This window comes from Pseudozyma flocculosa, assembly GCF_000417875.1.
Source record: "Pseudozyma flocculosa PF-1 unplaced genomic scaffold scaffold00004, whole genome shotgun sequence".
Taxonomy (NCBI): domain Eukaryota; kingdom Fungi; phylum Basidiomycota; class Ustilaginomycetes; order Ustilaginales; family Ustilaginaceae; genus Pseudozyma; species Pseudozyma flocculosa.
The window spans coordinates 700,164-721,965 of NW_006920872.1; the positions used below are offsets into that span (position 1 = coordinate 700,164).

Consider the following 21,802-nt stretch of genomic DNA (forward strand, 5'->3'; position numbering starts at 1 on the left):
TCTCAGCCCATTCCGCGCATATTCCCCGCCTCTCCCCGTCTCTGGTCGCGTCGTCCTGCCCTCATCCCGCCTCGTTCCGCCCGCCGTAGTGCCATGACTCCCGGTGGCAATCTCACGACCTTTGACGATGATGACGAAAATTCGACGACTGTGTCGAGCCTGTGGCCTCGTGGTCTGGTGTGCAGCGTGACTGGGTGCATTGCTACAGGGCCGATCCGCTCCGCAAGCTGGCCAGTGGGCGCGAGTAGCTGTCCAGCGTCGACCGTCCTTGACCAGCCTCGGACAGCCGGCCAGCCGGTAGCCCGGCGGCCTACGTCATGGCGAGCTTGCTGTAGCTGGGCGGCGCCAACCTCTGCCTCACCACCTTGTAGGCGTACAGCGGCAGGCTCGAGACTGCGACAATGACAGCCGTCTTCCAAAAGAAGCGGTGGGTGAGGACGAAGTTGAGGTCTGCGGACCCCAGGGCCACCGCCGGGGGTTCGCAGGGGTCGAGGATGGGTGCGGCAGGTTGGCATCGTGGGCGACGCAAGTCTCAGACTCTGGGACGGGCAACTCACCGAAAAACTCTGGAAGGAAGATGATGCTGATGCAGTAGAAGAAGAGGGTGACGACCTCCGAGAGGATCATGTAGACGTGCCTGTCGATGCGGCAAGTGCGAAGCCCGTCGAACGAAGCGGACGAGGAGATCCGGGATCTGAGTCGCCTGCCATCGAGGCCGATCACGAGGAGAGTGAGGCGAAGCACAGCAGAGCAGGGACTCACCAAGTGGTAATCTCGAGTGCGACCATGATGAGCTCGTTGATGACGAGGGCGGTGAACGAGATGCTGACAATGTTGAGAAACTCGTTCTCGAACAGCATCAGGCTGAGAATCATGATGGCGCCGCCCTGGTAGACGCTGATCATTAGCCAGGTGGTGAACGTCTTGGCGCTGAGGCTCCGGCCCTTGGTGAGGTCCTTGTAAAGCTCCGGGTAGAGGAGCGCCAGGTCCTCGCTCACGTCACGGTCGAGGACCAGCGAAAAGACGGGAGCCATCGTATACACCGTGGCGTAGCCGACCATCAGCCAGCCCTGGTAGAGGGCGATGGGGGCAAAGTAGAAGATCGACGAAAACACGGCCTGGATGATCGAGATGATGAGGCCGCGGTGGATGACGAACTGAGCCAGCTTTGCGCTGCGCTTGTACGAGTTGCGACCGTGCCACACGAGCAGCTTGGTGAGGTAGCTGAATTGGTTGATCGAGAAGTCGGCCGCTAGCGAGGCCTGCTTGCCCTCCTTGCCGACGATGCCAAGCCCGACGTCGGCGGCCTGGATCATGGAGACGTCGTTGCCGCCATCGCCGATGCAGCAGACCCGCTTCTTGGTGTGCCACCGGATCAGCCTCGCTACGTCGGCCTTTTGCGTCGGCGAGCAGCGGCAGGCTACCACGGCAGACAGCTGCGTCGCGAGGTCGATGAAGTCGTCCTTGAAATGGTCGAGGCAAAGTTGCAGCGACTCGCCGTCGATCACCAGGCAGCAGTCCAGCTTCGACCGGAGGAAGTCGAGCATCGCGCGCGCAGCGTCGGGCCTCTTGAGCCTGGCCACCTGGTGGACGTATTGGTTACGTGCGACGAGCTTGCTCGAGATGGCAATGCACGTGGCCGTCTCGATCTTGTCACCCGTCAGCATCCAGACTTTTATGCCGGCGTTGCGCAGCAACTCGAGCGTCATCTTGACGTCGTCCTGCAGCTTGTCCTCGACGCCGGTGAGGCCGAGCAGCTCCAGGTTGTTCTCCAGATGCTGGCCGACGACGTGAGCCATGGCTTCGCCGCGCTCCTCGACCTGGAGGCGGGCCGACTTATAGGCGCGCTCGAAGGCAGCGTACGAGTCCGGTGTCAGGCGCCTCCGGCCGACCACGAGTGTCCGCAGGCCCTCGCGAGCCATGTTGCCGCACTCCTCGTCGAGCCAATCGTTCTGCGCGACAATCCTGGCCATGACCACATCCGCCCCCTTTTGGAAAAACGTGAGCTCGCCGGTGCCGAGTTCGCGGACGACGATGCCCATGCGCTTGCTCTCCGACGTGAAGGGGAAGATCTCGAGGATCTCGTAGGAGAAGACGGCGCCATCGGCAGCCTTGAGGCTCAACGTCTTGCGATCGCGCGCGACGAGCGTGAGACCCACCGACTCGGTCCACCTCACGATGGCGACCTCATCCGGGCTGCTCGCCTGGTACGTGATGGAGCCGTCCTCCTCAGTGACGGGCGTGACGTTGTGGCAGAGTGCTAGCGCCAGGACGACGTCCTTGACCCGCGAGCTCATGTCTCGTCGACCACGACCGGCCAGCATCGCTCCAGCGGGAGTCAGGCCGCCAGCGGTCGGAGCTTTTGACTTTGCCGGCGTATTCGGCCCGGACTGGGCCGTCTGCGACTGTCCAAGGGCGGTGGCAAGCTGACTGGCGACCTCGTCCATGCTGTCCCAGCCGTAGCTCATCGTCCCCATGTGCAGCTTCCGCATCTCCATCTCGTTCTGCGTCAGCGTTCCCGTCTTGTCGCTGAGAAGGTACTCGATCCGTCCGAGCTCCTCGGGCAGAGTGCTGGTGCGGACAATGGTGCCCGGGATCTCTTCGTCGTTCATGATCTGGCGTGCGTAGACTGTCTTGCCCATGTCGAGGTTGACGCGCAAGCTGATCGGAATGATTGAGCTGAATAGGATAAGGAAGCGGAAGATGTAGACCCACCACTCGCCCCGAAACCCGTTGAGAGCGACGAGGGCGACTGATAGGGCGAAAGTGACGCCGCACAGGATCTTGGAAAGGCGGTTGATCTCCAGATCCAAGAGGCCGACCTTGGTGCCGGGGTAGCTGGTATTCATCACGGCCCGTGTCTCGCGGCCCGTATAGACGACGACTCCGACGGCTGTACCGGCAGCAAGGACCGTGTTGGCCCAGAGAAGGTTGTCGGCCGACAGAGGGGCCATCTGCGCTTGCTGGCTCATGGCAATCGCCGACTCGGTCTGGCCTGTAGCGCTGAGTCGGGAGCCGGGCTGATCCTCATCCAGGAGGTTGCCAACCGCCGGCAACGATGGGGGTCCATGTGTGATGCCCGAGCAATCGTCTTCTGGCGGAGGCTGCAAGGTGAAGTTGCCCAGGAACGTGTGGATATCTTTGATCGGCGGCCCTGCGAAGACAGATGCGCGGTCCTTCAGCATCGCTAGCTCATCAACGGGCAGTCGCTGGGTCAGGTCGACCGCAACTCGCAGCTTCCAATCCGTCTCTCCGTCGAGCTGATCAGTGCGGATAAAGCAGGTGCCGCCGGACCCTTCTCCTGGTTGAGCTGCAGTGGCGTCCGCGTCGCGGGCTCGACTTTCGACCTCTGCGGCGTCGAGGCCGCCTTCGAGGCTGGGCTGCCGTCTCGCCTTCGCCGAATCGAAGGCATCGTCGTCTTCGTCCTCACCGAGCACGAAGGATGACGCACCGCCCATCGCACTGGCGCTCGTCCTATCGCCGTCGGTAGCCTGGTCACCTGCGGTCGTGTGTAGAAGCACCATATCGGCAGGCACGCGCTGGTTCTTCTCGAGCACGACGAGGTCGCCGACTCGGATCTTGCTGCTTGGAGCGGTAACAATCCTGGAGCGGCCGAGCGTGGTGCCTAGCGCGAACGGACGCCGTCGATCCGGCTTGCGGGCCATGTTGGCCTGCGCCACTGCGAGGCTGGAATCCGCTGGGACCAACAACTTGTAGGGGGCGCTGTTGCTCTCGACGTCCCTCTTGTAGCGTGCCCAGTCGTCGATTGCCTCTTTGCCGACGGTGACGCAGAGGACGAAGGCGAGCGGCGCGACATAGGTAGCGATGAAGCCGATCTTGAGTGCGGGTATGAACTGGCTCAGAGCGACCAGGAGGAAGTAGAGGTTGAAGAAGAACTTGAACTGCTCGTAGAGCACCCTTGGCAGAAAGGATAGGATGTTGTACTTCTGGTTGCGGACCACGTTGGGCGGGAACTTGGATTTGGAGCGTTCAGTCTCAGCAAAGGTGAAGCTGCGATTCTGCTGTGCGGCGCCATTCCCGTTGGTCGACGAGAAAAGGCTGAGGCCGAAGCTGCCCCGAGCGCCGCCAGACGGCGTGGCGCCGTTGCGCTTGCCCTTGAACGGGCTCGTTGGACTGGCGCTACCGGTGCCGTACTGCGTTTGTTGGCCGTCGTCGTAGGAGCCCGGGGCGCGCGAGGGGCCATAGGGTTCGTCGCTGTAGGCGCCCGATTTGTTGGCGCCGCCGCGATCTGGGTCGTCGCGCTCGTCTAGCAGGCCGCGTTGCTCTTCGTCATCTGCGACGCCCACGGGAGAGAAGCGACCGAAGCGTGTCCTGCCGGGGCGGGAGCGGAAGCCAGTGGTGCCCAGATCCGAGTTGAAGGAAGGCACTGGGGAGTTGCGGCCGGACATGTCTGCGTGCGAGGAATGCGATAAGGGCTGCAGCGGATAGCTGTTGGACGGCGGGGGTGATGCGATGCCGCCGCTGCGACGAAGCGAGCTGGGCTCGTTGTGCGGTTCGACTCCTAGGGAGCGATAAGGTCGCAGGGATGGCGATCGAGATTGCGAGTAGCGCGCTGTCTCAGAAGCAGAAGGCATTCAGACGTTCTTTGTCCGGAAACGATGGCGAGCAGATGAGAGACGTGAGGACGGGGCGTGCATTCGTGCGTGGTGAGCGCTGGTGATGTGCGGACTGTGTCAGGTCGGAGAGGGTGCGCAGCGCTGCGAGCGACGGCTCAAAAGACGGGCATTTCGAGGCGAGCAAGGACAAGGGTGCGAGTTGTTGTCCGAAGGGGGCAAGGAAGAGTGATTTGGATGGTGGTGAGTCGGGATCAAGAGGCAATCAATATCAGGCCCATCCGGCACGACGTTTGGGGTGGACGCCATCCTCGTCCCTCCACACGGGCCACGCTAGCGGTGGGCCACAGGTCGCGCTGCCTGCACCCTACCTCTGTCTCTGTCTGTCTCTCTTTCTCGCCCGGGTCAGGCAGGTCAGGCGGGTCACCTGGAAGCTTGATCGCCGGCGAGCCAGCCAGCCAGCCAGCCAGCCAGCCAGCCAGCCAGCCAGCCAGCCAGCCCGACCAGACAACCGAAGACTCAACTACTCGCGGCCCCTTTGGCCTTGGGCTGGCGGCTAACTACCCACGCCGGCTATCGCATCCCACCACCTCCGCCTCTCCACCTCTGCCAACCCCTCGCTTCCCCTCCGCCACCCCCGCGCCACCACATCAGGCCACAAAAACATCAACAGCAACGTGAGTGCTTCGGACCGACACGCCTGGTTCAAGCCTGCTTGCTTGCCTCAGACCCTCACGCTCGCCTGGCCCTGCCTCGCCTGTCACTACCCGGCTCGCTCCTCGAACCGCAACAGCATGACGACCATCCCGGCAAGGCTGGCCAGGACCACCCAGATCTCCCGCAACCTCGACGAGGCAAGGAAGAGGTCCGTCGCCCTCTACCGCGCTTACTATCGAGGCGTGAGTCCCCTAAGACGTGCAACCGTCCGACGCCTGCACCTCCAAGGCCAATCCAAACCTTCCCTCTGACTTCTCCTCACCCCACTGCCTCCGCTCCTGGTCACCTCGACGCACCGACACCGCCCTTCCCCAGGCCCCCGAGATGTGCGCGCTCTACGCGCTAGACGTGCCTCCCTCGGTCATCAGGGCAAAGGTCCGGACTCTATTTGAAAAGAACCGCCACATCAAGGACGTCGCCGTTCTCGACGTCATGCTCCTCAAGGCGCAACAGGATTACCAGGAGACCATGAACGCATGGAAGCAGGTCCCGCACATCATGAAGTGGTTTGCGGAGGAAGAGGTGGGTGGATCCCAGGAACGTGGACCCGCCATCGTGGTCCTGTCGGTCCGAGATGCTGGGCCTCAGCAGCACCGGCAGGAGCACTCGTAAGGCAAGTGGTGATGATTTGCTCTTTCTGACCCAACCTCTTCTTTCGCCCCAACGGATGGCAACGCAATCCCCCTCCCCCTCTCTCTTTCTCGTTCTTTCCCCCTCTCTGGCTCTCCCCCCTCCCCCTCTTCTCGATGCAGTCCGTCGCGCGACCGGAAGGCTTCTTGGAGAAGTTCTACTCGGGCCGAGACGAAGGGCGGGGTCCCACAGGCCAGGGACTCAACTGAGCCTTCCGCTCGACTCTGTCCTGATCCCTCTCGAGAGTCAGCCTTCACGCAAGAGGAGCTCGGAGCGTTTGTAGGGCGATGACCAGACCAGAAGATTGCAGAATGCAGCGACTCTCCGTTTTTGACGGCCAGCACAGACGATGGCCGCGCCCCGCTGTGACGCCTGGCCCTCGTTGATGCCGCATCGACGGCTTGCAGACGATGTCCTGCCCACCGAACCCCGTCTGTGGCTGGCAACAGAGGCCGATTGCGGCTCTTGCTAGCAGGAGAGCCGGGAAACATCACTGTACGCGAATCAGCCGACGATCGCCGCTTCCCGAGGCGGACACCGTGCTGATCTTGCGCAGTCGAAAGAGGAGCCTTGCTCGGCTCGTACAACGAGCACAAGATACGGCAGGTCCTCCGGCGTGGTCCTCCAGCGGCACGGGGCTCGAGCTGCCTTCTCCGCAGATGCTAACGGAAGCGCCGCGTACGGCTATAGTACAAAGTGTAGCAACCATGGGCAGCTCGCAGGCGGGCGCACAGGATCGATAGGCTGGGGCTGTCAAGACCCTGATCGGGCTGCCACTCTGCCAAGGCCGGACGAGCGTCACGATAACGCTTTGACGAAGCCGTCGACCAGTGGCGTACTTCCCGACAGATGCTTTGCATCAAAAGAACATCGTGCTTCTTCAACCTCCAGCGCATCCGCAATGCCACACTGCAATTGCTTCACCGCCGTCGTTGCAGCGTGCAGAGGCTCCTCGACGCAAACCTCCTCCGCGCGGCAAGGCCTGCAGCCACCCGTCACACTTCATCTCGCCACGGCAACAGCGCGCCCCGATACAGGTAGTGCACACAGCACACGTACATGCAGCTAGCGGACCACGGACTGCGGGTAAGGTTACGACGAGGTAGGCGACAGGAGACCCGTGCACAGCTGCCAGGGGGCGAGCGAGCAAAAGACCTGTCACGACTCTCGTCGATCCCGACCCGAATCATGGCCCAACCTCATTGCTACTGCATTGTCCGCCCCGCGTTCCCGGGAAGCCTTGGCTGGCTGACCCTCGGCACCGTCTGCGAAACTTGAGCTCCGAAGAACGAACCCACTACTCGCGAACCCGAGCCCCTCCTGATGAAGGGCCGTTACGAGCCGTCCGCTTGGACCGCCGGACGGTGGCTTGCGCTGCTGCACGCTGTCGCTCAGTGATTAGCCTGGTGGCAGGCGGCGGCGTCCGTCTCATCGGCGCTCGAGCCCAATCTCTGCAAGCTCGGGAGGGGGGCCAACGCGACGTGGCCGGGACCGTGTTGATGGACGAGGTTGCTGAAAGGTGGCGAAACGCTATATCAGTAGCCTCACCTTTGCCCGCCCACTCCTCGTGCCCCATCCCTTTCGCTGACACGCAACAGAAACACCAAGTCACTGACAGGCTCTCCACTGCCCGCCCGGCCCCCATCAAAATGCCGACTGCAACTGTGGCAGCATCCCGCCTGCCGCCCACGTCGTCAACGGCGACGCTCAGCTCCAACAAAACCGACTCGATGCCAGCAACTCGGAGAGCACCACTTCAAGACAGGCTTCAACCACGCAGTGCCTCGCACGCTCCTGGTACATCTCTTCTGACGGTCAGACGCATCGACGAGGTCAATGGTGTAGGCCACAAGCAGGTGATGCAGCCGAGCGCGGCTATGTTTCCTCCCTCGCGACGCAGGGCTGCCGACAGCCGGGTCAGCTCTCAGTCTTCTCGAGCACTTTACCGAGGCTCGCCATCGCGCTGCCCCTCACCACCATCTGCGCCGCGAGTGTCTTCACCGCCAGCTGCTGTCAGTTCACCCCGCCCCAACGGAGCAATTTGTCAAGACAGGATCGCTCTCACGATCCCTCAGCGGCTGCCGCGACCGCCAATCCAGGTGATCTCGAACCCGCACTTGGACCTGGCGCAGCATCTGCGCCGCCATGGCCTCGAGGCCGATGCAAAGGCTGTGCAGACTAGCGGCATGCCGGGCGACTTTCTCCTGGATGCGTATCTCGAGGCGGGCCGGATGGGCAAGTCGAACTTGCACCAGCAGACAGCCGATTTCGTGCCGCGCCTCCGCAACCAGATCCAAGCCCAGGTCCAGCAGGGCGCCAAGCTGCCCGCCTCGCTCCAGCTCGACACCACGCTCGACAGCTGTGGCTCTTATCTTCCGCCGACTCATGTGCTGGCCATCTTCAGCGGTACCGACGAGACAATCTTGGTCGCGGCGCACGATCTGGTTCTGGCGCTACAGTGCACCTCGATCCCTTTCCTCCCGCCCGTCGTACGCGGCAGGAAGCCTTCAGAGGCGCGGCTGCCCGTTGTGCCCCTATGCCTACCTCATCCGTCGGCATTCGACTCGGTGCACAAGTGGCTCTACAGCCCGGACTCGCCCTGCCTCTTCGAGGACCTGATCCCGATGGCATTCGTGGTCCGTCTCCTTGCCACGCTGTCCAACGAGCGGTATCAACGGGACGAGCTGGCGTCCCTCTCGCTGCTCGAGATGGACAACGTCGGGGCGCGCTTAAAAGTGTCGCTTGCCCTATCTTATCTCGCCACTTCAACGTTGCTCGATGTGCTCAAGCGCATCCAGGCGGTGTGGAAGAACGGCGCTGCGATGGGCATCACCTCTCTTCGGTTCTGGGGTCAGCTGGACAAGGCGTGGGAGTCCGTGCTGGGCGCCCTGGTGGAGGCCAAGAGGCGCAAAGCCGCCCTGGCCGCAAGCGGCGCCGACAAGGCAGCGGATGCACTCGAGCGCGCCGCTATCTGAACGTGGCTTCGGCCTTCCCTGAGTTCATACCCTCCCATGCATCGATACCTCCCTTCCATCTGTCCGCACACAGAAAGTGTACACTTGCATCCCTCTCCACGCTCTCGGGACGTGGTGCACCCGCATATACCCATCTTCGCACGCGGCCTCTCGAATACAGCCACCATGCCTCGAACCCCGCTCTTCTTCGCGCCTGATCAGAAGTAGGCCGATATCGTCCTTACGCGGTCCGGGCTCGCATCGCAAATCCAGGAGATTCATGAGCCTTGGATGCGCCTGTGTAAGCTACCGGGCGAGTGGTTCGATGTCCGCTGAAGTTGTTTGTGGAGATGGAGAGGGCGAGGACCTTATACTTTTTAAGGTAGACTATGACGTGTACTCTGGACCTGGAGAGAACGAGAGCGGCGCGAGGAACGAGGAATACGGCCACGCTACGCTGATGACCGCACTCAGTCCACCGCCGGTACCATCCTCGCCGCTCTGAACATTAGCACATAATGGCAGTCTTCACCACCGCTCAACAGCGCGACGAAGCCGGCCGACGCGTCTCATGGGCGAGGGTGGCTGATGGGACGCGAGAGATTGGGAGAAAGGCAGACCGCGACAGCCACAGTGTTGAGGGAAGCAAAGACAGTCGCAAAAGTACAAGTGGAGTGGGGACCAATGACACCGTGTGGCACCACAGACTACTTCAGCTTCTTCTTGGGACGGAGCTGCGACGAGTGGCCGCACTTTCGCTTGCGGCAGTTGGTCGCGCGAGGAGGGAGGCGGGCGTAGCACTTGCGGCAGATCTGCTTGTCGCTCCCGTGGCACGCGAGCCGATTCACTTTGGGGGCGGTGCCGCGCCATTGTTTCGGTCAACAAGCAAGATCCTCAGCTCCACCACGTATCTGGTGGTCAGCGACGCGCACGTCTGCCAAGTGAGACTCCTGCGCAGAGGCCCGGGCGTACGCGGGAGACAGATGCGGTGGACGACGTATTCGTAGACGATGCAGTGGATTGACATGGACCGGGAGATAGTACAGGACAACGACAGGTGAGATGCTGGCGACACAGCCCAAGGTATTGTGACGATGGAAAGATGCGAGACGTGATGGATCGACGGACGGATGACGAAGAGCAGCGAGAGCGAGGGACGGGACCAACCACACTGCTGCCCATTACTGGAGCAGCGGATCGCGGAAGTGCTTCTGGTTGTTGTTGGTGAAGGCGACGCGAGTCTTGTAGGCCTCCTTTCTCGCAACGTCGCGGAACTCGCGGATGTGTCGCTTGGCTTCCTTGGCCTCGCCACGGTTTCGAGCCTTGACCACCTGTCCTCCGCGATCCTTGACAAGGGTGCCGTCGCGCTTGTGGTGACCCATGCCGCTGTCCTGAATGAGCCGTCTCGCGAGCGCGCTGCCGCCGCCGAACCGCTGCGAGTCCTCGTGATCGTAGAGCGACGGCCTCGCCGAAAGGTTCTGTTCGTAGTATCGACGCAGACTGCGGTGGCCGATCCTCGCCCCCGATGGGAGGATCAGCTCGTTCTCCGAGTCTCCGTACCGCACGCCTTGGTTGCGATCAGTGCCGCGGGGCGCCGTGAGATCGACAACCTCGTCGCCGCCATCGTCTTCGACAACATCTTCCATGTCTTCGTCGCCATCCGCATCCTCCCACTCCTCGTCCTCCTCGGCGTCGACGGGGTAGCTGCTGGTGAAGTCGTAGAAGTCTGAGAACTCGAGTTGGTCGACTTCAAGCTCATAGGCAATCTTGCAGTGGCACTTGTCGATCATGTGCTTGCGGACCGCCGACATCTCGTGGAAGCCGCGGCCCTTGCCGTTGCAATAGAGGCAGATGTTGCCCACCGAGACCTTGTCGGCGAGGTACGACATCATGCCGGGCAGGTCGACAAGGTACTCGGAGTCTGGGATGAAAAAGCCGTGCGCCTTTGACATGTGCGCCAGAGACTCAGTCAGCGAGGCGAAGCCGGACGCGGAGCAGAAGATGCACTCCTTGGCGGGATCGATCCGCCTAGACGACGCCACCTTGGCGTCAACTGCGGCCTGGATCTCCTCCTCCGTCGCGTTCTCGTCGACCATCAGCGTCTGTCTGAGGTTCTTCTTCCTCTCAGCCTTGGCTTCGGCCGACTCTTCGGCGGCCACGACGGTGTTCGGCAGACTCGCGTTCACCGCGTCCACCTGCGCCGGGTTCGGTACCGTGAAAACAAGCGGCACGTCCCCGCCCTTGCTCTTCTGGTCATCGGCTGGCGCGGCCATGGTGGGCGCCTTGACGAGCCTGGCCTCGTTGTCCTTGTGCTTGCGCGAGTTGAGGTGATCCTTGTACGCGTTTTGCGAAAGGAAGACCTTGTTGCAGGCGACGCATCGGTCGTGGGCAGCGCTGGCCTGGCTTTCCTCGGCCGACTGCTGGGCGCGGCGCTCGAGAATCTTGGCGTTGAACACGTCGGCCTTGACTGGCGGCAAATTTGCGACACGTCGCTTCATGTTGTATCGGTGAAGGTCGGATCGGTAGTGGGTGCGCTGATCCTCGGGGTTGGGGAAGGCGATGCTGCACGAGAGACATGTAAAGAGCGGCGTCTCATCGTCGTATTGCATCGGCTCGGGCGGCGGAGAGCCGGAAGAAGCTCCGACGATGGTGGCCATGACTGCGGTGCACGGTGAATCCGGAACGTGACACGGGGCGAAGGCGAAGGCGAAAGGCAGGAGATCTCTGGCACAGAGGGTGAAGCGATTGCGAAACAGAAACAGTCAAGGTTTTTGGTGTGGCAGTGGGTGGGATGTCGACCGGCAACGCCTTGGCTGGTGGTCGAGAGGGGGTATAATGGTGATCACAATCCGGATCGCTGAGGTCGGTTGCGGCGGCTGGATGGGTCAGGACGGGATGACAAGTGGCGGGTCGAAAGACCGAATGGCTCAGTCCGGATTTTGCAAAGTTTCGTCAGAGGGGAACGAGCGAGTGTGGAGGCTCGCGAAAGTCGAGAGCCACGGCTGCCGGCGTCTCCACATGCATTGACCCGTATCGGCGATCAATTTTGTTGAACAAGATCGGGGTCGGATCCGCAAGGGCTAGACGGATCCGAAGAGAAACAATCGGCCGAGCTTGGCTGGGATCCCATCCGGTTCTCTCCAAACCATTCTCAGGATGCCTTCCACCGCAGCCGGCAGCATGTGCGCGGCGCATACAGCCAGCAGATGTATCGCTAGAGCGAGCTATACCGCTCGCACTTGTGCGACGCTGATCTTAGGGGTTGTCGATGGCGACAGGAAAGCTGAGTGCACGTGATCATCGTGCGAACTTTTAAAGCTCTTTGGTCTGATTGCGGTGCCGAACTACGCGCGCCCGAAATTGGCTCTGCGCCCGCCTGGCTGCAGTCCGCCCAATAGTCTGACCGCCTCACCCTTGGGGCTGGCGGGCCAGGCAGGCACTGACCGGTGCGGGCGTTCGAGGGCGAGGCGGCGCGGGCCCGGTCGCCTGGCGTGGTGACCGTCGACCTTCTCCCTTCTCGCCAACGATCCCGGATATCGTCCAACCATCCCCTCACCATCAAGACAAGGTAAGTGTCGTCCACGGAACCGGCTGCTTCATAGGAGACGTACACCCATACTCGACATCGCGCCGCTCGCCCGGAAAGGCTCTTGCGGCTACCGAACCAGCACAACCGCGGGGCCTCAGACACACGCCAATCGACTCCGACCTCTGCTGCAGGCATCGCCACCTCGAGCCACCATATGCACAGAAACGATCGCCATTCGTCCCGACCTTGATCCAGCACCTCCGATGAGCCGACGAGCCGACGACACGGACGCGTTCAGCTCTCGCCAACCAACCGGCCTCGTTCGAACTACCCGAATCTCCGACCTTTTCACTGACTCGGTCGACTTTGCGCTCCCCGTCCCCACATCCACTCTACTTGGCTCACTCCGTCACCGCCGCCGTCATCGACAACTAACCACAGATGCAGATTTTCGTCAAGACCCTGACGGGTGGGTGTTTCGCTGTTCGGGCGGGAGTCAGGCCGGCCGGGAACTTGGCTGGCCTACGATGGCTGGCCTACGATGGCTGGCCTGCGATGGCTCGGGAGGTGGAAGGCAGGACCACGAAGCTCTAACTTCGCCGCTGGAGGCTATTTCGGCCGACACGCAGCTGTGGGAGGACGGCATTGGAGGGAATGTCGGTCTGCCATCCAGATACATGTTATGCTCACGACTGCCTCTGGCCCATATCTCGACGCCTGCAGGTAAGACCATCACCCTTGAGGTCGAGTCTTCGGACACGATCGACAATGTCAAGGCCAAGATCCAGGACAAGGAGGGAATTCCTCCGGACCAGCAGCGCCTCATCTTTGCTGGCAAGCAGCTCGAGGATGGCCGCACCCTCTCGGACTACAACATTCAGAAGGAGTCGACCCTGCACCTCGTCCTCCGGTGAGTCTTCTTCTCGAACGGTCAAGTACGACGGGCCGGCGGAGCGCCGCAGTCCAACACTTCGCATGCAAGACACCTTCTTGGTCAAGCATGGCACGATCAGCATAACGGTCGGGTCCCTGTTGAGGGACCGTGACGGACGTCGTCCAAGCTCGAGATCGCCCGGCCCTCGGCTTGGCTCTATCGCACTCGGGACGCAGTCAGGTCGACACGACAGGCCTGACGGTCGCTGTCGAGCGCTTTTGCAGCACTTTTACGATCAGCGAGGGGCAGTCCTCCGGGGCGGCCCTATGACCGCGCCACGCTGAGAGCTGGGCTCTCACTCACATTGCCTCACGATTGTCATCGACATCGACTGACCGTCCCAATCTTTCCCTCGGTCTATCTTTATTACCGCGCTCTCGCAGCCTCCGTGGCGGTATCATCGAGCCCTCGCTCAAGGTCCTCGCGAGCAAGTACAACTGCGACAAGCAGATCTGCCGCAAGTGCTACGCCCGCCTCCCTCCTCGCGCGACCAACTGCCGCAAGCGAAAGTGCGGCCACTCGTCGCAGCTCCGTCCCAAGAAGAAGCTGAAGTAGTCTGTGGTGCCACACGGTGTCATTGGTCCCCACTCCACTTGTACTTTTGCGACTGTCTTTGCTTCCCTCAACACTGTGGCTGTCGCGGTCTGCCTTTCTCCCAATCTCTCGCGTCCCATCAGCCACCCTCGCCCATGAGACGCGTCGGCCAGCGGCCATTCATCGATCGAGCCATCAGGTTTGTGGCAGCTACTACCACCCGTGGCCTCTGTCCTGACACATTCTACTTGCCCACCTCGGGCTTTCGCCTGTGCGGGGGTCATGCAGCTCACCCTTGGCGGCGGCATGCACAATCAAAATGACCCCATGCCTTATAGGTCTATGAACACATTTCCTTCGTCATTGTGCCTGGCGTTCCGAGAACGACAGTCGGTTCCTGGCGTTCCGAGAACGACAGTCGGTTCAACAAAGGCCATTTGGTGGGCCAAATCTGCACAAGAAGAAGCAGGGCTGGCTGGTGGGCAGTTTCACAGCGGGAGAGCATGACTGGCAGCAGATCTGGGCCTCAGACTTAGACGAGCTTCTGTACTTGCAATTCACGGAACGCCGGGCTCGTGCCTCTTATGTATAAGTTGCTACTTCCAGCCGTGCATGAGATGATGCTGACCTGGGTGCGCCATCAACACCACCCCTGCCAACTTGCAGCACCAGCACACCAAAGACGGCATCATCTTGGTCCTCAACAACACATTGACATGTATCAGCAAGCCCGCCGTTGCTCCTGCGGTGAGTCACAATCATGAATTGCCCCCAATCAGCAGGCACCTGCAACATCTGACTTGACCAACCTGCCCTTGCTCTCCTTCCTGCTGCACATCATCACCCGTGCCCCCTCATAGCTAGCAGCAGGGTCGAGCCTGATTTAGGTTGTAGGCAGGCTACAATCGGAAGGAAATTGGGAATTGATCCCTAAATACGATTTTTTGATGTGCAGCCTAGCTACGACTAGCTACGATCCAAAATCTGGACCCTTGCCCACCTACGATCCGAGATTGTAGCACCACCTGCCTGCCTGCTGGCCTGCCTTGCTACCTCCCCACCTTGCCTCTGCACAGTCAATGGCGTCAATCATCGGAATCCTCAGAGAGCTGTCTCCGATGATTCCGATGATTGACGGCGCTTCCTCCGTTTCCGCCCTGCCTGTTGCAGCAAGCAGTCAAGCTGCCTGGTGTTGCGCGCTGGCTTTTCCCAGCCGGCGCGCGCGCCCTATTTTCTGCGCTGCCACAGGCGCGCGCCTCCTGCCTTCCATCCATCACTTCACTCCATCTCACTTTTGCCTGCCTGTCAGCTAGCACACCTGGCTGGCAGGCTTGGGCGGGTGGGCCGGCTGGCTGGCGCGGCTGACTAAGCTTGCGCGTGCGCAAAAAAGAGGAGGCCAGACCATGTCGCCTGCATGCGTGCTCACGCAGGCTTGCTGGCTGGCGTGCGTGTGTGCTCATGCAGGCTCACTGCCTGCATGACCACCCGCCTGCCCGCTGAGCCTTGCCCGCCCACCAGCTGAGCCTTGCCCGCCAGTGTGGCCTTGCCTGCCCGCCTGCCTTGGTATAAAGACCCGCCCCTCTCTGCTGTCGCTCCCTTCCTCCCAACCACCACCACTGACCCTTGCCCGCCGCCGCCGTCTGACCAATATTGACACCACCTGCTGGCATCCTTAGCTAGCAGCAGGATCTGGTCAAAAAAAACCGCACATGTACAACGATTTGAAAATCCAGCTGCAGCCAGCTTGTGCGATCTCTCAGATTGCAACAGGCGTGCGATCAGCTGCGATTTGCGATCCTGGATTTTTTTCTGCCTGCGATCTGAAATACACTTATAGTGGCCAGGATTTCAGATCGCACGTGTATAACGACTCTCAAATCCTGGATTGCACAGCCTGTGCGATAGGAAAAATCGGGAATTACTTTTGCTGCTTGCTATGATCCGCCCCAGCCGCCTCGTTACCCTCCTGGCTGCGCTCTGCGCCAACACCACCCCCATTGTTGGCTTGCCACCACCACCACCGCCGATGCCGACTCATGACTTGCCACCACCATCAAACCCAACTTGCCACAACATCAACGCCAACTTGCCGCCGCCATCAATGCCATCTTGCCGCCACCATCAATGCCAACTTGCCGCCACCATTGACACCAAATTACCGCTACCTCCAACGCCAACTTGCTCCCACCTTGCACACAACAACAGTGACAAGGAGCAAGCCCCGCCTCCACACCTTCTGTCAAGCCATCAGGACATCATCAGATGAGTCAAACAAGTTGCATCTGCCGCACTGCTGACGCGCTTCCTTTGACCACTGCTGCAACCGCCAATCATTCCCTGCAGCCGTTGCACCCTGGGATATCCGTCCTTGTCTCTCATAATCTTGGTGAGTCAACGACGCCACCTTTGTTGCTACCAATCTTACGCCTACTGCTGATCTCTTTCCTCCGTTTGCCTCTTTTCACCTCCTTTCTGCCGCCTGCCCCATCCCTATTTTGCACGCTGTTGTACGGCTGCCCGCTACACATGCACAATTGTATTGTAGTTTCTAGTATTGTAGATAGCGATTCTGCAATCAATTTGATTGTAGCTTGCATTCTGATCGCTGCCTGGCTACAATGCAAAAATCACAGGTAGACCGGCCTAGCTACAATCTGAAATTGTAGCCTGTATACAACCAAAAAATCAACATGGCTTGTCCAGATTCATAAATTGTTTGTGTAGAAGGATCTCCTACAATCTGAAAGCTGTAGACAAGCATAGCTAGCGTCAAAGGCACCTACGTTTTGGGCCGTAGGGGTCCTTTGGCCCTGAATCCGGGATTCGGGAGTCTCCTTTGGCTTTTTGGGCTGCCAGGGTCCTTCGGCCGGAAACTGGAGGACTCCTGCGGCCTGAAAAGCCCGAAGGACAATTCCGAATCCCAAGCCCAGGGCCTATGGCCCAAATCGGAGGCCACCTGCGCTATTTTTGGCCGCAGGCTCTGTACCGCCAAGAAAATGGCTGTGTCTGCTTACATCAGCACAGGGGCTCTGCGCACGCGCGCGCGTGTGCCGGTCCTTTTGCCACCTGGCACTTTGCCAAATCCATCCGCCGCCCACCTGTCTCTCCTGCCATCCTACCACCACCACCCGACGCCATCTGCCAGCCTGGCCGCCAGTCGCTGACCCAGGCCAGCCGCAAGGCCCTGCCAGCACCTGCCCGCAGACGTCAGCACCCGCCAGCACAGCCGCCAGCCGCCACCGCCCACCAGCCCAGCCACCCACCTGGCCCAGCCAGCCAGTCACCCGCCCAGCCGCTCGGCGCAGTTTCCTGGCCCTGCCCCCTCAGGCCAGCCAGCTGTTGCCCGAGCCAGCCATCAACTGCCACCCAAGCCAGCCAAGTGCAGCCGCCAGTCAAACACAGCTGCCACCCGTGCGGCTCAGCCAGCCCAGCTCAGCCGCCCAACCCTGCCAGCCAGCCAGCCAGCCGGCCAGCCAGCCGCCCGAGCCCTCAGTCCAGCCACATGCCTGGCTCAGCCAGCCACCCGGTCAGCTTCCAGTTCAGTGCAGCAGCCTTGCCGCTGCTTCCGCACCTCTTCTTCCACCCTGCTGCCGCTGTCAATCATTGGAGACACCAGAGAGGCCTTCTCTGGCATCTCCGATGATTGAGACCACTGACGGCCTTGCTTCCGCTCTGTCTGCATGCACAGCTCACCTTTGCTTGCCGTTGCCTGCTGGTCTTCTCCCGCTCTGGTGAGTTGACCGTCGCTGCATCGTCCTTCTGCTGCTCTGCTGCGCGCCGTTGCTGACTCCTTTGCTCCCTTCTTCTTTTTGCCTGCTCCCTCACCGCCTTACTTTGCTGATGATAATGCTCTCATGTCTGCCGCTGTTGCTGCTGCCGCTCTGCTGCCGCCCTGCTGCCGCCCTGCTGCCACCTTGCTCTACCGCCGTTGTCGCTGCCCTTGTAGTACCGTGTAAATATTGCAATTGAATGGTAGACAGGATACAGCTGTGGGTGCGTGCTATGCCTGCGAACCTGGGAGCGATGCTGTCCTGCGGCCCTGCGGAGTGTAGGAGTCCTACAGCCCAAAGGCCGAAGATGTAGACCGGCTAGGTACGGCCCTGGAGTGGCAAAGGAGATCTCCGACTCCCAAGGCCGTAGCTAAATCCCTGCTGCTAGCTATGAAGGTAGGCCTAGCTACAATCCAAAAACTTGTAGGTTGACTCTGCTGCTAGCTATGCCTGCCACCTCTGACTCGCAGACACGCCACGCCACCAGCCATCAAGGTGAGTCGCAATGCCCGAGCTTGCTGTCTGCGCTTGCGACCAAGCTGACGATGTTGCACCGGCAGTCTCGGCACACACATAGCTAGCAGCAGGGTTAGGCCCAATCTGGATTGTAGGCAGGCTACAATCTCAAACTGGGCATCAAACCCTGTCTTCGATTTTTTGGGCACGCAGCCTACCTACAACCTAGCTACAATTTGCCTGCCTGCCTGCGTGCCTGTGTGCCTGCCTGCCTGCCGCATCCGCGCCGCCTCCGTGCTGCCTCTGCACTGCCTCCGCACCGTCAATCATCAGAATCCTCGGAGACAGCTCTTTGAGGATTCCGACAATTGACGGCTGCTCCCCTCCGCTTCCGCTCCGCAGCAAGCAGTCAAGCTGGCTGGCTGGCAGGTGGGCAGGTGGGCAAGCTGGCCAGCTGGCTAGCTCGGGCGGGCAAGCTGGCTGGCAGGCGCGGGGGCCGGCTAGCAGGCGTGTACAGCTGACTAAGCTTGCGCGCGCGCCAATAAAAAAATGTGGAGGCCAGGCCACGCCACCAGGCCTGCATCAACGTCACCGACACCATGCGTGTGCTCCGCGCTAACGCCACCACCGACGCCAACTTGCCGCCACAGTCAATGCCCAATGGACGCCACCATCAACGCCAACTTGCTGCCACCGCCAACGCCGACTTGCCACCACCACCGATGCCGACTTGCTGCCACCACCAATGCCGACTTGCCGCCACTGCCACTGCCCACACAATGCAGACCCTCTCTTGCTAGCGTGAATCACGAAGTTGTCCGCACGCGGTCGCTATCTGCCAGTCTTGGGCATTGCACTGACGCCAGTCCTCTGCCACCTCGTCGCCTCTCTGCAGCATACATGACACGCGCCACACGCTTTGCGGATCACCAAGATGTCAGCAGATGATTTGTACCCTTTGATTCTGTCACATCTAGCGCATCAACAACGCTGCGCCTGGCACGCTGCACCTGGCACGCTGCGGCTGGCACAATTCTAACAATGCTCCTTTGTTCTCCCCGTCTCACCAGCAGCCGCCGCCACCAAATCGACGCTGACCCTGGCCTGCCATCGCTGTGAGTGCCTCCTTGCCGGCGCAGGTTTTACTGCCATGCTATGCTACCTAGTCAGCGTCATTTCTAGTAGCGTAGATAGCGTTTGATTCTGCGATCAAGCTTGTATTGGATCCAATTGATTGTGGCCTGCATTTTGGTCATATCCTGACTACGATCTGGAATCGTAGATAGACTGCTCTAGCTGCGATCTGAAAAATCGTAGGCAGGATACAACCAAGAAATCTGCCCAACTTGTCCGGATCGCCTAACTACAATCTCATAGATCATAGGTTGACTCTGCTGCTGTGTTTGACACAGCAGGTCCAACTGCCGCATCAAGGAGCCATTGACACCACCTCCATTACTCGACAACTTCATGTGAGTGGCTTGGCCAAGATGATCACCATCAAGCAGACCATGCTGATGACCAACCCCCCCTCCACCGCCGCTGCGTTCACAGGACATCTCGCCTGTCAGTCATAGCAGCAAAAGTAATTCCCGATTTTCCCTATCGCACAGGCTGTGCGATCCAGGATTTGAGAGTCGTTATACACGTGCAATCTGAAATCCTGACCACTCAGAGTGGATTTCAGATTGCAGGCAGGAAAAAATTCAGGATCTCAGATCACAGCTAATCGCATGCCTGCTGCGATCTGAGAAATCGCACAAGCTGGCTGCAGCTGGATTTTCAAATTGTTATACACGTGCGATTTTTCCTGACCAGATCCTGCTGCTAGCTATGAGTGGCGCTGATGCCAGGTTGCCAGTCATTTGCCACCCGGCCCTGTAGGTGAGTTGCAATCAGTATGACTCGAGCCCGTGATGCTGGGGCTTGCCACTGACCACGCTCTTTGTCCACCTCTGCTTCTGTTCCTGCTTGCTCCTCGCCACCTCGCCCCTTTGCCTTGGACTCTGTGCCACCTTGCCCTTGCCACCTCGCCCCATCGCCCTGGGCTTCTTTGCTGCAATTGTTGCCGCCACCCTCGCTGCCGACGCCACCACCGCCACCCTCGCCTGGACTTCCCCCCTGCCGCCACGCGTGCACTGCTCTGGCACCGGAGCAACTCGACACAAACCAGTAGTAGTGCGATTTTGCAATTGATCGTGTGCCCGACCAGATTGCAAGTATCGTGCGCCCCATCAGATCGCGAGTGTCGTACACCCTGCCAGATCGAAGGTGGAGTGCAATGCACCAGATCGCAGTATTTGTGTGCCCTGGCAAATTGCAGGTGCTGTTCGACCTGACAATCTGACATACACATGCGATCTAGCAGATGGGTCAACTTGGTGCGATCTACCAGATCGCAGGCAGAGTTGACCCTGCCTGCAATCCCAAAATTGCACCACCCGGTGCGATTTGCAAATCGCAGGTGGGGTCAGTGCCAGTGCAATCCGCAAATTGCAGGCGGGATCGGGCCAAGTGCGATCTGCAAATTGCAGGCAGGATTGGTTGGGGTGCACCGGCTGGGCTGATCTGCAGATCGGCAAGGGTCCTGCCGATCCATAAATTGCACATGTATAACGCTTGTCAGATTGGGCAAAGCCTGCGATCTGGTAAATCGCAGCTGGGCTCTGCTGCTAGCTATGATTGAGGGCAGGCCAGGGTCAGCATCGGTTGGTGGCAGCAATGCGTTGATGCCAGGCATGGGGCAAACAGTTGTCTGAGCTGAGAAAACGCAAAGGAGCAGATGGTCAGCATGCTGCAACAGAGCAACGGCAGAAGCATGCCGCCGCGACAATCATGGCTAGCGGCAGGGATTTAGCTACGGCCTCGGGAGTTGGAGATCTCCTTCGCTACCCCAGGGCCGTAGCTAGACGGTCTACCACTTCGGCCTTTGAGCTGTAGGACTCCTATGCTCCCAGGGCCGGAGGAACCCTACGTTACCAGGGCTGTAGGACAGCGTTGCTCCCACACTGCAGGCATAGCACGCACCCACAGCCGTATCCTATCTACCATTCAATTGCAATACTGATACGGTACCTAAATGGGCAGCAGCAACGGCGGTAGAGCAAGGTGGCAGCAGGGTGGCAGCGGGCGACAGCGGCAGAGCATTGCCAGCAGCAAAGTAAGGCAGTGAGGGAGCAAGCAAAAGGAAGAGAGGAGCAAAGGAGTCAGCAACACGCCCAGCAGAGCGGCAGAAGAACAAGAGCAGCAACAGTCAACTCACCAGAGCGGCAGCAGACCAGCAGGCAACGGCAAGCGAAGGTGAGCTGTGCACAGGCGGAGCGGAAGCAAGGCCGTCAATGGCCAGAATCATCGGAGACGCCGGAGAGGCCTCTCCGACGTTTCCGATGATTGACAGCGGGTAGCTGGCGGAAGCAGTGGAGGAGCGGAAGCAGCGGCGGGGCGGAAGCAGCAGCAAGGTGGCTGCTGGCGGCTGGCGGCTAGCTGGCCGTGTAGCTTGGGTGGCTTTTGGGCCGGGCGACTGCGCTGGATGAGCGGCTGGCTGTTGGCTGGCGGCTGGCTCAGGCGGCTGGCTGACGGCTGCTGGCTGCTGGCTGCTGGCTGCTGGCTGGGCGAGTGGCTGGCTGCTGGCTGGGCCGGGCGGATGGCTGGACTAACGGCTCGGGTGCTGGCTGGCTGGGCCTCGCTGGCGGCTGGTGGCTGCG

At 60.6% G+C, this 21,802-nt stretch overlaps 5 protein-coding genes across 5 annotated transcripts; 3 read left to right on the forward strand and 2 right to left on the reverse strand.

The window, feature by feature from the left end:
- Positions 1–310: 310 nt before the first annotated feature.
- Positions 311–4,595, reverse strand: PFL1_01723 (uncharacterized protein; the record flags this gene model as incomplete). The annotated part of the gene is made up of 3 exons (XM_007879233.1): positions 311–450; positions 558–637; positions 763–4,595. The coding sequence occupies 3 exons, from the start codon at positions 4,593–4,595 to the stop codon at positions 311–313; spliced, it is 4,053 nt and encodes a 1,350-aa protein (XP_007877424.1).
- A 773-nt stretch (positions 4,596–5,368) lies between these two features.
- Positions 5,369–6,130, forward strand: PFL1_01724 (uncharacterized protein; the record flags this gene model as incomplete). The annotated part of the gene is made up of 3 exons (XM_007879234.1): positions 5,369–5,473; positions 5,607–5,813; positions 6,044–6,130. The coding sequence occupies 3 exons, from the start codon at positions 5,369–5,371 to the stop codon at positions 6,128–6,130; spliced, it is 399 nt and encodes a 132-aa protein (XP_007877425.1).
- Positions 6,131–8,107: 1,977 nt separating this feature from the next.
- On the forward strand, positions 8,108–8,896 carry PFL1_01725 (uncharacterized protein; the record flags this gene model as incomplete). The annotated part of the gene is made up of 2 exons (XM_007879235.1): positions 8,108–8,379; positions 8,422–8,896. The coding sequence occupies 2 exons, from the start codon at positions 8,108–8,110 to the stop codon at positions 8,894–8,896; spliced, it is 747 nt and encodes a 248-aa protein (XP_007877426.1).
- Positions 8,897–10,056: 1,160 nt separating this feature from the next.
- Positions 10,057–11,532, reverse strand: PFL1_01726 (uncharacterized protein; the record flags this gene model as incomplete). The annotated part of the gene is made up of 1 exon (XM_007879236.1): positions 10,057–11,532. The coding sequence occupies one exon, from the start codon at positions 11,530–11,532 to the stop codon at positions 10,057–10,059; it is 1,476 nt and encodes a 491-aa protein (XP_007877427.1).
- Positions 11,533–12,845: 1,313 nt separating this feature from the next.
- Positions 12,846–13,893, forward strand: PFL1_06936 (uncharacterized protein; the record flags this gene model as incomplete). The annotated part of the gene is made up of 3 exons (XM_007879355.1): positions 12,846–12,873; positions 13,128–13,314; positions 13,722–13,893. 3 exons carry the CDS (start codon positions 12,846–12,848, stop codon positions 13,891–13,893), a joined length of 387 nt encoding a protein of 128 aa, XP_007877546.1.
- Positions 13,894–21,802: the final 7,909 nt, after the last annotated feature.